This window comes from Pholcus phalangioides, unplaced genomic scaffold (assembly GCF_987345545.1).
Source record: "Pholcus phalangioides strain wild (caught in Gottingen) unplaced genomic scaffold, Ppha-v1.0 ptg000015l_1, whole genome shotgun sequence".
In the NCBI taxonomy this organism is placed as follows: Eukaryota; Metazoa; Arthropoda; class Arachnida; order Araneae; family Pholcidae; genus Pholcus; species Pholcus phalangioides.
Window position 1 is genome coordinate 7,095,519 of NW_028301608.1, and position 15,350 is coordinate 7,110,868.

Below are 15,350 nucleotides of genomic sequence, written 5' to 3' on the forward strand. Positions count from 1 at the left end.
AGGAGTTAATGCAGCTGACTGGTCCTGAAACTGAAGCAGCACCAGATGAAGAAGATCGAGATAAAGAAGTAGGAGTCAAGTACTTATCAAGTGACATAGCAGAAGGGCTTTGCAAGTTCAAATCAGCAATAGATTATTTTCATAACATAAATTCCTCTATTTTACATTCTTGACATGTAGAAAAATTAGTAGAGGAAGCCTTGTCAACATTCTCCAACATACTTAATGATATAAAGAAGACACGGCAGACAGAAAAATCACAACATTCTTTCAGAAAACATCGCCAACAATCGCTGCACCCTCTTTTGCATTCCCTTCTACCTCTGCGTCACCCTGAACTTTCTCATGATGTTCAATAAACGAGATATACAATAAAAAAACCTATGGTTTCTGTTATTCACGGATTTCCGTATTCGCGATCACTTCCGTAACGTAACCCCCGCGAATACGAGGGGCCGACTGTACTAAATTCAATGTGCTTCTTGTAGCACAGCTTTGGCATCCTTTCATCTTTTTAACTGAATGTGACTTCTTTAATGCTCATTTCTATCACATTAGACAAATGATTTTTACAGAGATTCACATCTGTAATTCCTGAAAACACATGAACAGGGAACATCTGAACATTTGCTCTCAAGAGTTTCAAATTTTTAATGCAGTAATATTTAGAAACTAGACAGTTTATTGTCTCGTGCCAAATTTCCTTAATTTTATTCACAGTGTGAGAAGTTGGACCGATTTGATCACTGTGTGATTGATTCAATAGGTAATGCTTTCATTTTTTCAGGCACTTGAGAAAATCAGAGAATACCTGCTTCAAAAGATTTACTCATTCAGGAAGCCCATGTCAAATTACCAGTTTCCTCAAAATGCTCTTTTGAAGTTCAAGTTTTTTTACCAGTTTCTTGTCACACATCAGAGGGACGTTGCTCAAGCAGTCAGAGAAGAATATGTCGACACCATGAGCAAGATTCTTTATTCATATTTTAAGATGTATTCAAGTCGATTGATGAAATTGCAGGTAATGATTTTTGATTAATTTTTTGCTGTGGTTGATGCTGATTTTTATTTTTGCAAGTGTTTATCAAGTTTAAGAAAATCAGTATAAGATTCATATATGCCATCCATGTTAGCTCTAATTCGTTGTATCTTAATGATAGGCTATCACTTATACTTTTATTACACCTTTATACTCTTCTGAATTGCAAAAATCAAACTGCAAGAAAATAAATGGCACCATAACAATTTCATATTTGTGCTATCTCTAGTTGATGGTCAGTCTGATGAATTTTTAGTTTGGTGTGAAAATCCCATTTTGTAATCAACTTCTTATATTGTCTATACATTTTGGCATGATACGTTGCATCTGTTTCAGTAGAAATTTGCAAAATGGATCTTTTTTGTGTTTGGAATAAGATATATAAGAGTTATGTTTCGAAAATACATGTTTCTTATATTCATATTGGACATCATTCTTTCAGTATGAAGAGGTTGCTGATAAAGATGATCTCATGGGTGTTGAAGACACTGCTAAGAGAGATATCCTTTTTTTTTAAGCATTGATGTTGAAGATTGGTTGATTTATGCCCTGCAATAATGATTTTTTTTGTGGTTTAAATTTATATTTTTAACTACTACTACACCACTAATGTTTTGAAAATTCTAGTCATTAATCTTCAGCTGTATATTGCTAGCATATTGTATGCTTGTTACACATATCAAAAGCACCCTCAAGTTGTGTTCCCATTTTCTTTCTCTGCTCAATAAGAAAAAGAAATTTAGAAAGTTTTCTCTCCACCTTATACATGAAGTCAATACTGTGGAGCATCACCAACATCACTTAGTAACTCAACATCCATTATTCCCATAGTTCGAATAATAATTTTAATGAGGAAAATGGCTGATGGTAAATAACTATAAATAGTTGTTCAAGAAAAATCAGCTTTATCTTGTACACACTGAGTTATGGGATAGAGCCCAGATTTTTATGACCAGAAAATCATAGAAATATGCATGTATTTATGACATGTGACCTTAAGGTATCCGACTGTTGAAAACGTCATTTTGGAAGAAATATTTTTTTTAAATGATAGTCTTAATTTTTCTTTTTCTCTCTCTCTCTCTCTCTCTTTCTCTTCCCCCCCCCCACCCTCCCCCCCAAAAATAGACCTCGTTTTGTTCATATGATGCCCAGAACCAAACATTAGTCCACTTTAATGTTGTGTTTTTACATACAAGTAATCCGCAAATAAAAACTTCAAATGCGTTTAACAAAGAATGCTACTTTTGACATTTTACTTTAGTTTGAAACACAATTTTTTTTTTAATTTATTCATTGTATCATTACAAAATTTCAATATGATATTCTGCTATCTATTGTCAAGGTTATGAACTAAAATCTATGTGTGCCACATAGGTCTGGCTAATTACAGTGTTTTATAGACAAAATGTATAATTAAATTTCCAAAAATTTGCACGTGCATCAACAGATATTAGTGTAACTTATGATTTCAGTTCATAACCTGCACCATTATTAGTTTAATGTACTGTAAAAATAACAAAACATTCCATTCATACAATTTTTACAATCATGTTTGGATTATCACATGAGTTTTGCTTAAAATTTGACATAAAAATGACTTTTTCATAGAAAATGTCATAGGTAGTTCAAAATTTATTAGTGTTTTCATCATTTTGGAACACTTTCCATCAAAAACTTTTATTACAGTTCACTCCCCAGTACCATTTTAAATAGAAGTGAAAAGAAAAGTTGTTGGATACTTTAAAATACAAAAATATGAGTGTATCTTCACACCTCCGCCAAAACTGACAAACTATTTTTAAAAAAATTGGATTGATTTGAGTTTATTGTATGTCAAAATGCCCTTTAAAAAGAAAAGAAAATTTAATTTATTTTTTGCCGTTATCTTTACTTAGATACACAATTAAGACTTTGTGTACCCCGGGTCTTAACTTGAAAAAAGAATCATTAAAAACGACTTAAAACCATTGAAAATTAGGTACATATGCGTACCTCTAAAGCGAAAATAAAAGGTTATAATTATTTCTTCTTTATTTTTAGTTAGTTTTTTATCTTATAAAATTGAACACCAAGTAGCAAATGTATCAATTTACATTATTAAAAAGTTCAAAATATTTTTTAATTATACCATCTCATCAAATTTAAATTAAAACCATGTCTGCCTTATTCACAATTGCTATACTTCCAGTATATTCTAAACTTACACTGAATTATGCAATGTATTTAACTGCTCTTATTTAGTTTCTTCTAGTAAATATTTGAACAAACCATTTTGCAAAGATCTTCTGAAAGTTTTGAAAAAATACCAGATGAAACAATATTTTAAGCAGTTTTGTCGTAACACTGATTTTGCCTGTTTTCACAGTCCCCCTGGTTCTTTTTTTAACTGAATAACAATTTTGCTGTACATTAAGTCACTTTGTGCAGGAACTTCAACATATTTTATAAAACAAAATAGTGCTATGTGTGCTGAAAATATTTTCACCAAATTCTCTCTCCCGGGAAATTCCTCAACTTTTTTGCTCTGTGAACACTTGAATTTAGGCAGGGCCAGAATTATGTCTGAACAACATTTAGGGGTTGACAAATTTTAATGATAAAAATTAATTTTTTTTTACTTCAAAACATAATGCAGAAAAAACTGTTGTAGAGTGATTTCAGGGAAGCTACTGCGCTGCTTAACTGTACTTGCAATTCATAAATATTCTTATGCATAATTTCTAGCGAATTGATATGGACTGGGACACGTGGTCTGAGTCCATGTGTGGCCCAAACATATTGATGTTATCAGAGTTACGCAGATTTCATGTTCCAGTGGTGTTATCTTTCTTCCATATTTTAAAGTGAAAATTATGGCTGATACCTGAGCTTTTATATCGTGTATGTATCGTGTCAAAAGTCTGTCTGCTCTATGCAGAAAAACTTTTTCAAATGGTAGACCAGCTTGTATTTGCACCCCAAAATTAGAAAACCACAAAAACCAACTTCAGCTGACCACTATCACTGTGCCGCCAATGAAGTTCACACATGGACCCTCACGATGTGATTTCCAGCATGATGCTCTGCGACCACACAGCAGCAGAAGGAAAAGAGCAGTTCTGCAAAACCAGGGATCTCTTGACAAAAATATCAGTTATGGTCCTGACTGTTGGCATGACAAAAACACATTTAACTCAAAGATTTCATGTGTCCAAATGAATCAGATCTTTCACTCATGCTAGCTGTCCGTTCATGCAAGAGAGGGAGTTCTCTCCAGAAACATAGCAACCGGGCTGCTATGTTTATTTGCAAAGCAATTTTAAGAAAAGACAAGAATTCATTGTAAATACATACTGTGACTGAGAAAAGAATGCCTACAGATGAAAACTTTTGATGATAAATGACCAAAAAATATGACCAGCCACTTGACAATTCCTAAAATATGACATTGCTCAAAATATGACCATTAACTTGAAAATACCCAAAATATGGCCTCATAAAAAAAATGCCATAAAAATCTGAACCCTAGTTATCAGTGATAAGAAATAACATTGACAATGTCAACTCATTTATTGAAACATTTATAAACCCATCAACACATCATAAAAATTCTAGCAATTTCAGTTATGGTCTTGAAATATGGAGGTGAAGATTAATGCACTCTTTCAGCTTACTCATTCGCACTAACCTTAAATTATTAAGCAAGATGTGTCAATGCTTTTTGTAAACTGCATCAAAAAAAAAAAATTATGTAATACTAATACAAACACAATAGGCAAATTGCCGAATGAGGTATGAATGAAACTGTGCGGTTTACATTGTGCTTTTATAATGATAAAATTGCTATGTGATGTTGCTGGTATTTTTATTTGAAAGAATTCCAAATCTAATCGACTTTGAATTTAAAATATGCTCTAATCAGTAAATTGAGGGGGTTCACAGTATAATCAGCAAAATAACTATTTATTTATGAATTTGTCTCATCAGTGATTATTTTAAATTGCTGGAAAACATTATCCTCTTTGTACACTATAATATCATGTTCCTTGAAATTTTATCCCCTGATGTGCATATAACCCTATTATAATTCTTGACATTCTCAAGAATATTTAGCGCAAAGCCATCCTTGAAAAATCGCTCGACTGTTTTCACACTTGGAAACAGAGGAAACATCTTGACCATTGATTTAGAAAGCCCTATCATTGTTCCTCATGCTGCTCAAAAAAACCAGACTAAGGTATGACTACTTACTTGATGTCTATCCTTTTTGATGAATTATAATTACTGAAATATGCATGTTTTTTTTATCATATTTTTCTTTGTCCTAAGCATTTTTAATTTAATTATATAAATTTCTATTGTACATTCTGAATATAGTAGAGCATCAATTATCCGAATACCGATCAACCGAAACATTGGTTAACTGAAAGCGTTCCGGTCGGCAAATTCAAAATTGTGTACCATGTAGAAGTTCCGCTAGCGGCCACTAGTGCTTTTAGTGAAGCAGAAGAAAAATTTTCACTACTTTTCCTAAACTGTAGGCCTACTTTAATAGCCATTTTGAACTTGTCAAACTAGGCTAGTCAGTTCTCTGTGTTATTTTTAAGACGTAATACAAAATGGATACAGTTATGTCTATAACATCACTGTTTCTGTGTTTCATATTGCTCCTATGACATTGGTACAATTTTTTTTCTGCAAATGATCTCGCTTATCCGATAAATCAGTTATCTGAACACCCCCAGTCCCCAATTGTTTTGGATAATTGATGCTCTATTGTATATCTAAAAATAAAGTAAGCAATTTTTTTTTTCAATGTGTGGCATTCAGATTCTGAATTTGTTTTTTGTTTATCTTTTATTTATTTTTATATTCAATCTTTTGAGAGAGAAAATTATCTTAGATCAAAACAATGAATTTCAAGCCCAATTGGTTCTGTTTTTGTTAGATTTAGTTGGTTTATTTTGTCATGTTACTTTTGTAATGTTATGTTTGTTTACTTGTTAACTAAATATATTAAACCTGTAACTTGAAGCTTATTCTTTCAAATGGCCAGATAAGTCTTTTTTAGCATTTCTATGGCGTTGGTGGCTCGATAGGTATAGAACTTGCTTCTGACATTCTATGCCCAGATTCAAACCTATGGACCTTGATGGTAACCTTCATAGGGAAAGACGAGCATCTTACCACTGCGCCACTTGGGCAGTTGAGTTACTCTCACATTCTGTATAATCTTGTATATCAGCGTAATATGATCATATAATATATCTTATCAGGTAGTAAAAGAGAGCTGAAGTTCCCCCCCCCCCACCCACCCTCTTTTCATAATGGTTAAAAGATTTTTTTATTGGTTAAGCAACAACTACCAGGTTTTGTATTCAAATATTTTAGAATTTTTTGTACAGTAAAACTTTGATATAATTAATCTGTAGACCAAGAAAAAATATTGTTGTATCAAAAGGCAACATTGTAGTATCAAAAGGCAACATTGTAATCACATGCTCCCAAATTTATGCTGTTGACATTTTGTCTAAATCTGCATTTTTAGTACTATTAAAAAATATGCTTCAATGTATTTATTCGCTGTGAAAAACTGAATTGATCCATTGATTACTTAAATGATTGAAAATTCATTTACATGCATTTCCCCCGTAAAGAAATTTACTGTATTGCACGTATGTGTCATACACAGGAAGTGTCAATACCAAACTTCAATACTTTAGGTAATCATGTTGTGTGAAATACTGATGTTATTAGATGCCCTTGGAGGCATGAAAATGAGTGATGAAGTTAAAATTGAATTCAAGACAATTTTGAGCAAAATTTAAAATATATATATATATTACAAAAATAAAGTAAGCAAATTTTTTTTTTCAATGTGTGGCATTCAGATTCTGAATTTGTTTTTTTGTTTATCTTTTATTTATTTTTATATTCAATCTTTTGAGAGAGAAAATTATCTTAGATCAAAACAATCAATTTCAAGTCTAATTGGCTCTGTTTTTGTTAGATTTAGTTGGTTTATTTTGTCATGTTACTTTTGTAATGTTATGTTTGTTTACTTGTTAACTAAATATATTATATATAAATAATTAAATATATATATACATATATATATAGTTTTAGTGGTTTCCAAATCTCTTGAAAAATATTGTGATAGAGGGATTTATAGTAGTAGAGGATATCATTGTATCAGGAGGAGTTTGGCATTAGACCAGACATATTCAACCCATTGTTCACTAGGACCATGGCGCTCCCTGAATCACCCAGAGTGATTGACACTCATGTACAATATCGTGCTCACGAGCACAACATCAACATCCTAATTAAACACCTTTCACAAATTTCATTCAAGGATTGAAATCATCCCAATTTCATGCATACGTATGTCAAACTTGACATAAGGTTGCTCTTTTAATGATGGGTGGAGGTAGTGCTTGGGACTAGACAAACGTTGAAGACCTATGCATCAGACTATAGGCAATTCTAAACAAGATGCGAAAAAATGTCATTATAGAATGATTTATTGTTATATAGAGTATAGTTGTAGCACGGTTTCACTGTATGTCAAATGGATTCAATTTCATGTTCCATAAATGCTTTATTCCATTTACTTTAAATATGCATTTGACCTTTTTTTTCTCTCTCTCTCTTTCTCTGTGTTTCATGGCTGTAGCATACATTTGAAAGCCTATTTAGAAGCCAGCAATATGCTCTGGTGGATAATGCTTGCAGAGAATATCTATTCCTGACAGAGTTTTTCATGGTAAATGGTAACAGTGCACAGGATCTTTTTGATTCAGTCATGGGTAAAACACTTTCAATGTTTCTGGTAAATATCTATCTTCATATTACTCCATTTTGTATTAAAAAAATCTTTTTCCAGATAATTCTGCTCCTAAAATTATATTTAAATAGATTGATTTTTTATTATACACTGGTGAAATAAATTAAGAGAATTTGCATATTTTATCGAATTTTATGAAAAGAACTGAACTGAACCTATAAAGCATGTCTGGGACGCTCTGGGGAGGGCAATTACAACTCGCAACCCCCCTCCGGGAACCATCCAGGGAATGAAAACAGCGTTGCTGAACGAGTGGGACCAATTGCCACAGGAAATGATAAACTGCCTTATTTCAAGTATGAAATCATGCTGCGAGACCTGTATATCTGTAAGAGGGGACCATACCCCCTATTAACCCATCGTTTTGTTTATTCTGCAACGCTGTTTCATACCTTCCGACTCCAACGAGTGTTAGGCATAATCATGCGTGTGTATTACAATTATTGAATGGTTATTTGTTTTGTATTGTATCAATGTATGTACATATCAAATTTCATTAAAATCGGTACAGTAGTTCTAGACATAATCGACCAAGTCTGCAAATTCTCTTAATTTCTTACACCAGTGTAGTAAAACCTGATTGAAATGCAATGTCGAGGGACTGAAATAATTTTCCATTTTAGACAGGCTTCCATTTTATAGAGGTGCACATCAAAGCACTGATCATCAACAGGACTATGTTTTGATTTGATTCAAAGCATGCTAGCGCGTTATATAGGATCTGTCTCAGACAGGTTTCAATGTATTTTGATTTTACTAAATTTTAATTCAGGTGGTTTCAAATTGTAATGATATACAATCCAAAAGTTTGTGAACTTTTCTTAGAATCCCTGTAACCTTAAATATTTTTATATAAATACAAAGGCCACAACAGACAAAATGCCGAATGAGATGGGTGAACTTAAATACTGATGCAGAACCATTTCCAAAATATTCCTTTTGGGGGAAACGATACACATTATCCAGCACTGGTTTAGTTTCTGGAATCATTGCTGAAAGCTGTCATTTGCAACCACCTATAATGTGTCCTGCTAAAACTGCTTTCACTTCATCCAATGATGTAAAACAGTATTACTGCAGTTTTTTTTTTAACTTTTTTTATAAATTACAGATGAGATAAGTTGCAAAAGATTGGCATCATTTGTGACCAACTCTTTCAATTTGGTAATATTTTTTTATTGGCGATAAAGAAAATGAACAGAAACTTACATATGCATATTATACACTTCTGCAGATTTCAGGATGGCATTTTTTCCTTCAAAGTAACATAATTTGTGTGTGTAGATTTTTCATTGAAAATTACAAGAGACAATATAAGTTTAGCAATATTTCTTCTACTATGAACAGTTTATGCTCACTAGAATAACTTACAACGATTTCCAAGGTTTAGAGCCAATTCCAAGTAACTGCTCAAAAATATAGCCTTCCATTCAATATCCAGATTCAGGAAAATTGTTGATGTGCTAAACTCCTTTTTTCTGTTGTAGCAGCTAGCTGTATTTTGCTTAAATGAATTTATTTGACATAAGGAAGTATGTCTTTTACTATAAATATACTAAGATTGTGAAATATCCTTGTGCGTATTTTTATATTGAAGGTTTTTTTTCAGATTTTTTTTTCCATTTAGAGAGATTTATGGCTAGTGGGCCATAAGTTAGTTTCCTTCTTGATTCTAAGTCTTTCTACTGTTTTTTTTTTAGAAAAATATGGAGCTCTATGTTCAAGATTGTTTTGACTCTATTGCTCTGTTTCTATCCATACATATCATCCATCGCTATGAGATATTAATGCATAAAAGATCAGTGCCAGCTTTAGAAAAGTATGTTACTATTTGGTATTTTAGAATGAAAGTCTCATAGAGAATAAATTGTATGTTTTATAAAAAGATGGAAGCCAAGAATTTATTAGATGAAAGCCAAAAAAAATTCATTTAACTGGAGAGATTACTTTTAATTAAAGCTATCAAACTTTCTGAGATTTAAATTCAAAGAAAAATTCCTCTTTTTTCAAAGCATCTTTTGTTTGTTTGCCTCAGTGCCATATCTGATAATTTACCACCTTCTATAACCCATAGCCATAACCTTCACGGATGCTATCCTCTTCCTCCACCTTAAAAGATATTATCACCCTCTTTTAGAAATCCGACCTAACCAATATTTGAATCAGACCAAATGATTGCAAAATCATTGAAATTTCAATTCCGTATGATTAACTATTCATAACTTTTCTCCTCATCAAATTCTATTCCAGGTACTGGGAAGCTCTTCTACAGATATTATGGCCAAGATTTGAATATGTTTTACAACTGAACATTCAAAGCATCAAAGAATGTGATCCAGAAAAATTCACAGTCATTGATAAAAGGCCACATTATGTAAGAACTGTTTTTATTGATAGATCTTACTCTCAGATCTTTCAGAAAAATAAGATAAAATTTAAGAAATTATGCAACACAAAACAATTCTATTGATGAAATCTTGTTGGGATGTCAAGGAATTTGAAAAACCACTGTTATATCAATGTTTGCTTGTATTGAGGGAAGGGGAAAAAATCTGAAAACCAAAAGTAATATGAAAACCAGAGAAACAAAGTAAAACTATTCAAAATATTTATTTCATACCTCAGTTTTATTATTTTTTATAGTTGTTTTATCGATATAAATTGATTATTATTATAATTTTTTTTTGTGACTAAGTAAGTTTTGAATCAACATCCTTGCCATTTATTTTCTTGCTTGTTTAATTTACTTACATATTTTTTGTTCATCATAGATAACCAGAAGATATGCAGAGTTTTCAGCTGCCGTGGTTGGAATAAATGAGAACTTCCCGAGTGAAAGAGTTGCAAGATTATTGGCTCTACTGCAAACTGAAGTTGAGAATTTCATTCTCCGCATGGCTGCAGAATTTCCAGATCGAAAAGATCAACTGATCTTCCATATAAATAATTATGACATGATGTTAAGCGTATTGCTTGTAAGTTGTGGTTTTCTTTCCAGTTTTTTCAACTATATCAAAATTATCATACTGAGGCTAAGTTTCCTAGTAAAAGCACTAGCATGAGAATTTAAATATTCAGTAACAAGTTTGTTAGTGCTATGTGGATGAGAATAAGGCATGAGAAAGTGGATGTATTAACTCGAAAGTGTTTATATTATAGGAAAGAACTAAAGAAGATTCCAGGGAATCAGAAAGCTTCAAAGATTCACTGAATGCTAGAATTCGAGAGTACGTAGAAGAAGTCCTAGCCCCACATTTTGGTGCAATGATGTCATTCTGTAAAGATTGTGAGAAATATCTTGAGAGGGGTCAGTCTGATCTTCTACAAAATGAAGTTGGTAAGTTTCAAGACTTATCTCAATGCAGTTATAGTTTAAAGAGAAGTTATAGTTTTATGAAAAGTTTAAAAAAGGAGGTCTGTGTAATCTTTTATCAGATATTTCATGCAATGAGAGAGTACAAAAAGCCTATAGCTGTTAGAAGCATGTCAGAATAGTGATACGAAAAATATCGGTAGTGCAATTTTTAAAGAACCCCTCGGGACAGTAATCTCCTGTTGCGAAGTGTGAAGATAAACACTGGAATCATGTGGAAAGATCGAGAAGGTCTTGGAAGGTCTTCGTTGACTTCCAGACAGTGGTGCCGCCAGACTAGTGGTAAAATTTTTGAAAATTTGATGTCTCTTTAAAAACGATGGGAGGAATAGAGAAAGGAGTCAGAGTAGTTGTTGCTTTATCCTCCATGCAAGATTTTTTATTTGTGGAAAATTGTAAATATCAGTTTTCTGTGAATAAATTTGTGACGTCCTGAAGATTAATTCATCCTTTGATCATTTCATGGACTTGTGAGAAATTATCTGTAACAATAGCATGAAAATTGGGGACTAAAAATATGCCTTTTAAGAAAACGTCTACAGATATATTGTATAGATTTCTCAGAATGTAATTTAGGTTGATAAAAATTCCAAGATGTGTGGCGGTGCTGCCCGCAAGAATGCATTGGTGCTGGCATTCCAATATCATAAATCTGCCAACTTATCGTTTTTGTGAGCACGCCTTTTCTTTGCCTCTCTTTCACTTTTGGAGAGAGAAGGCTTCCGTTTCTTGCAGAGTTAAGATGTTATTTTCCATGTGTCCGTCTTTTCTCGTTTCTTTTTCTATATGTTTCTCAGCCACCTCATTGGGCATTTTGCCTGTTGTGGCGTTGTATTTGTATTTGCATAACTTACCATGTGTTTCGTAAAATTAATAAACTTTATATTTAGTTGTTATCTGGAATCAAAACAATCATAGTGGAGTCAAAATTTGAGCTATGTATGGATAAAATTACAACTTCAATTTAAATGCCAACACATAACTTTCTATGCCAGTGATACATCCACATATTGGATACCCTCAATTGGTGACCGCACTTTCCATATTGGATATTTCTGGACAATTGGATTCCACCTTCTGAAGTTTCTGTTCCGGTTCGGCCGCGTACGTTACAACGGATCATGAATATCTCTCTGCAACTTGGATTTAATTTCAGTTTCGTGGTGAGTGAATAGTTTCTCTCTTTCATAGGACTATTGTCATCTTCCTTCTTTATCTATGACAAATACGCAAACAACTGCGCTGTGGCCGCTGTGGTGGTCGAGTGGTTATAGTGCCGGACTCGTGATGCGAGGATCCGGGTTCGAACCCCACAGTGGTGGTCGGCTGAAGTTGGTTTTCTGTGGTTCCCAACTTCAAGGCGCAAATGCGAGCCGATCTCCCCGTTAAAAAGTCTCGCCACAGAGAGCAACAGTCCTACAACGGTAAATCATTCAACCATTACACTTCACTCATAGTTAGTAAAACTGGGGGCAGATGACAGCACTACACATAACAAGCATTACACAGAAACAAACTATACGTCAGGTTGCACTACACGTACACGCACATTGCCGCATTTACCGATTCGTTGGGGGGTTCCGTGGGGGGGGGGTGCATGTGTGGGTGTAGCAGTAGTAGGTAGGGGCTCGGGGATCCATGATGTTCTTAAGACAGCCACCTCGTTGGGCAGTTTGCCTGTTGTGGCGTTGTATTTGTATTTGTATAACTGCCAATCAGACTGAACTTTCCCTTTTGGGAGCTGAAGTCTCACGTGTTTCATTCCGTGTGCCTCATTTTGGGAAGCCGACGTTGATTTATTCCTTCAAGTGGAATCCCAGTTTATCATGGCAGGCATTACCGTGGATAAGACGAAGTTTCATTCTGTGATTTTCGTTCTCGACACAAAAATCTTGTCTTACATGAGTGATTTCGTACGTAATCCTCCCACACAATATTTATATGAGACTAAAGAAACGCATTCTTTCCCGATTTGCTCAATCTGAAACTGCTCTCTTGAAATCTATTTTTCATGAGTGTGAGTTAGGTGACAAAAAAACCTTCCCAACTACTTTGCAAGATGCAAAACTTGTCGAATAACACAATCAGTGATGATGTTTTGAGCACGTTGTAGCAGCATAGATTACCCGTCTGTGTTCAACAAATTTTGTCGATTTGCCGGAATCCTCTTTATTCTTTAGCTCAGATAGCTGATCATATATTAGAAGCTTTGAGTTTCAATACTGTCGTTTCTCAGGTGTCTCATTCTCCTCTGCCTTCTTCGGAGTTGCACAAACTTAAAAAAAGAAATTGCATTGCTCGCTTCTTGACTCGGGGAGCTCTCTTGTTCTCGAAACCAATACAGAGGTCGGTCGCAAAACAGTTTGAAAGCTCGTGAGCAGGAAAAATCTTCAGATCACTCCGATCGACGCAAATTGTGCTGGTATCATGCTCGATGTGGTAAAAAAGCACATCGTTGCATTGTGCTTTGCCAGCACTCGGAAAACTAGTGGGCAATCCTGTTACAGTGGCGGCCGGATATTGCCACTTTCAAAGTTGCTTATTCATTTGTGATAGAAAATCAAAAATTTGTTTTCTTGTTGACAGTGGTGCTGCTGTGAGTTGCTTCCCTAAATCACTTGCCAAAGTTTCCACAAGCCTGACAACCTTTCGTTATATGTGGCTAATGGCACTAAAATTCACACATATGGAACTGAGCATTTTGAACTTGATCTCAGACTGAGAAGAATATTTTCATTCAATTTCTGGCCGATGTCACAAATCCTATTTTGGGTGCCGATTTCTTGGAGATTCGGTTTACTTGTTGATTGTTGATGTCAAGAATCGCCAGTTGGTTGATAATTTGACAACTCTATACTCTCTTGGTGTAGTTACTACTGGCCTTCTCTCGGTCTAACAACAGTTTCTGGTGCCACTCCATACCATAAAATTTTGACCAAGTTTCCAAATCTTACTGGTTTGGTCTTAATTTCTCAACCCAAACCACATGCCATAACCCACTTCATTGAAACTTCAGGGCCTCCCATCTTCGCAAAGGCTAGACGTCTTTCTCCTGAAAAGCTGATGGCCATCAAGAAAGAATTTAACTTGCTTTTCAAGCATGGCATCATTCGGCCTAGCAAAAGCCTGTGGGCTAGCCCTCCACCTAGTTAAAAAAAGACAGGTGGTTGGAGCATATGTGGGGATTTTTGTCAGTTGAATGCTGTAACTATTCCCGACCGTTATCCTATTCTCAATTATTTTTTAAACTTGATCTTGTAAAAGCATACCACCAGATCCCTGTGAAAGAAAGCGATATTCCCAAGACAGCTGTGATTAAACCACACGGTTTCTTTGAATATGTTTACATGACCTTTGGTTTCAGGAATGCTGCACAAACATTCCAACGATTCGTTGGCAGTATCCTCTCAGATCTCGACTTCCGCTATGTTTACATAGATGACATTCTTGTTGCGTCAGCTGATGAGAAGTCGCACGAAAATGATCTTGATGTGTTGTTCAAAAGACTAAGCGAATACAGTTTAGTTCTCAATCCTGATAAATGCCAATTTGGACCCAGGAAATCCAATTTTAAGGTCATCTTGTGTCAGAAAGGGACATTTCCCGGATCATGTTACCGCACTTTTGGACTATCCATTGCCCAACAAAATCATTGTAGGTCCTGGTCTAGCCCTCGTGTGAGAAAATGATCGTGGTGTGACAAAAATGATCGAATGACCCAACAAAATCGATGAGCTGCTACGTTTTCTGGCACTAATAAATTTTTATCATCGTTTCATGAAAAACGCTGCTTCTACGCAACCATGTTTGCATGATCTAGTTAAAGGCAAGCGAAAACGAGTTAAAACAAAAATTGACTGGTCTGAGGAAGCAAAAGCTGCATTTATGTCCAAGAAAATATTTTCCAATGCTTCTCTATTGGCTCATCCTATTCCAAGGGTGCAACTTCTTCTAGTTGTAGAAACATCTGATTTCACGATTGGCAGAGTTTTGAATCAAGCAATTAATGATCAAACTCAGCCATTAGGTTTCTTCTCGCCTAAGCTAACGTCAGCTGAATGTAGATACAATGCGTATGATCGAGAACTGCTCTTGATATATTCAGCAAT

At 34.4% G+C, this 15,350-nt stretch overlaps 1 protein-coding gene across 1 annotated transcript in view; it reads left to right on the forward strand.

The window, feature by feature from the left end:
• Window positions 1-15,350, forward strand: part of Vps52 (vacuolar protein sorting 52) — a 38,062-nt gene that overhangs the window by 18,468 nt on the left and 4,244 nt on the right. Inside the window, exons 9-16 of the mRNA XM_089242705.1 lie at window positions 788-1,021; window positions 1,482-1,539; window positions 5,125-5,258; window positions 7,698-7,853; window positions 9,569-9,687; window positions 10,119-10,242; window positions 10,640-10,843; window positions 11,028-11,205. Of these exons, the coding sequence (XP_089098831.1) occupies window positions 788-1,021; window positions 1,482-1,539; window positions 5,125-5,258; window positions 7,698-7,853; window positions 9,569-9,687; window positions 10,119-10,242; window positions 10,640-10,843; window positions 11,028-11,205 (1,207 nt within the window). The remainder of the gene's footprint in view (window positions 1-787; window positions 1,022-1,481; window positions 1,540-5,124; window positions 5,259-7,697; window positions 7,854-9,568; window positions 9,688-10,118; window positions 10,243-10,639; window positions 10,844-11,027; window positions 11,206-15,350) is intronic.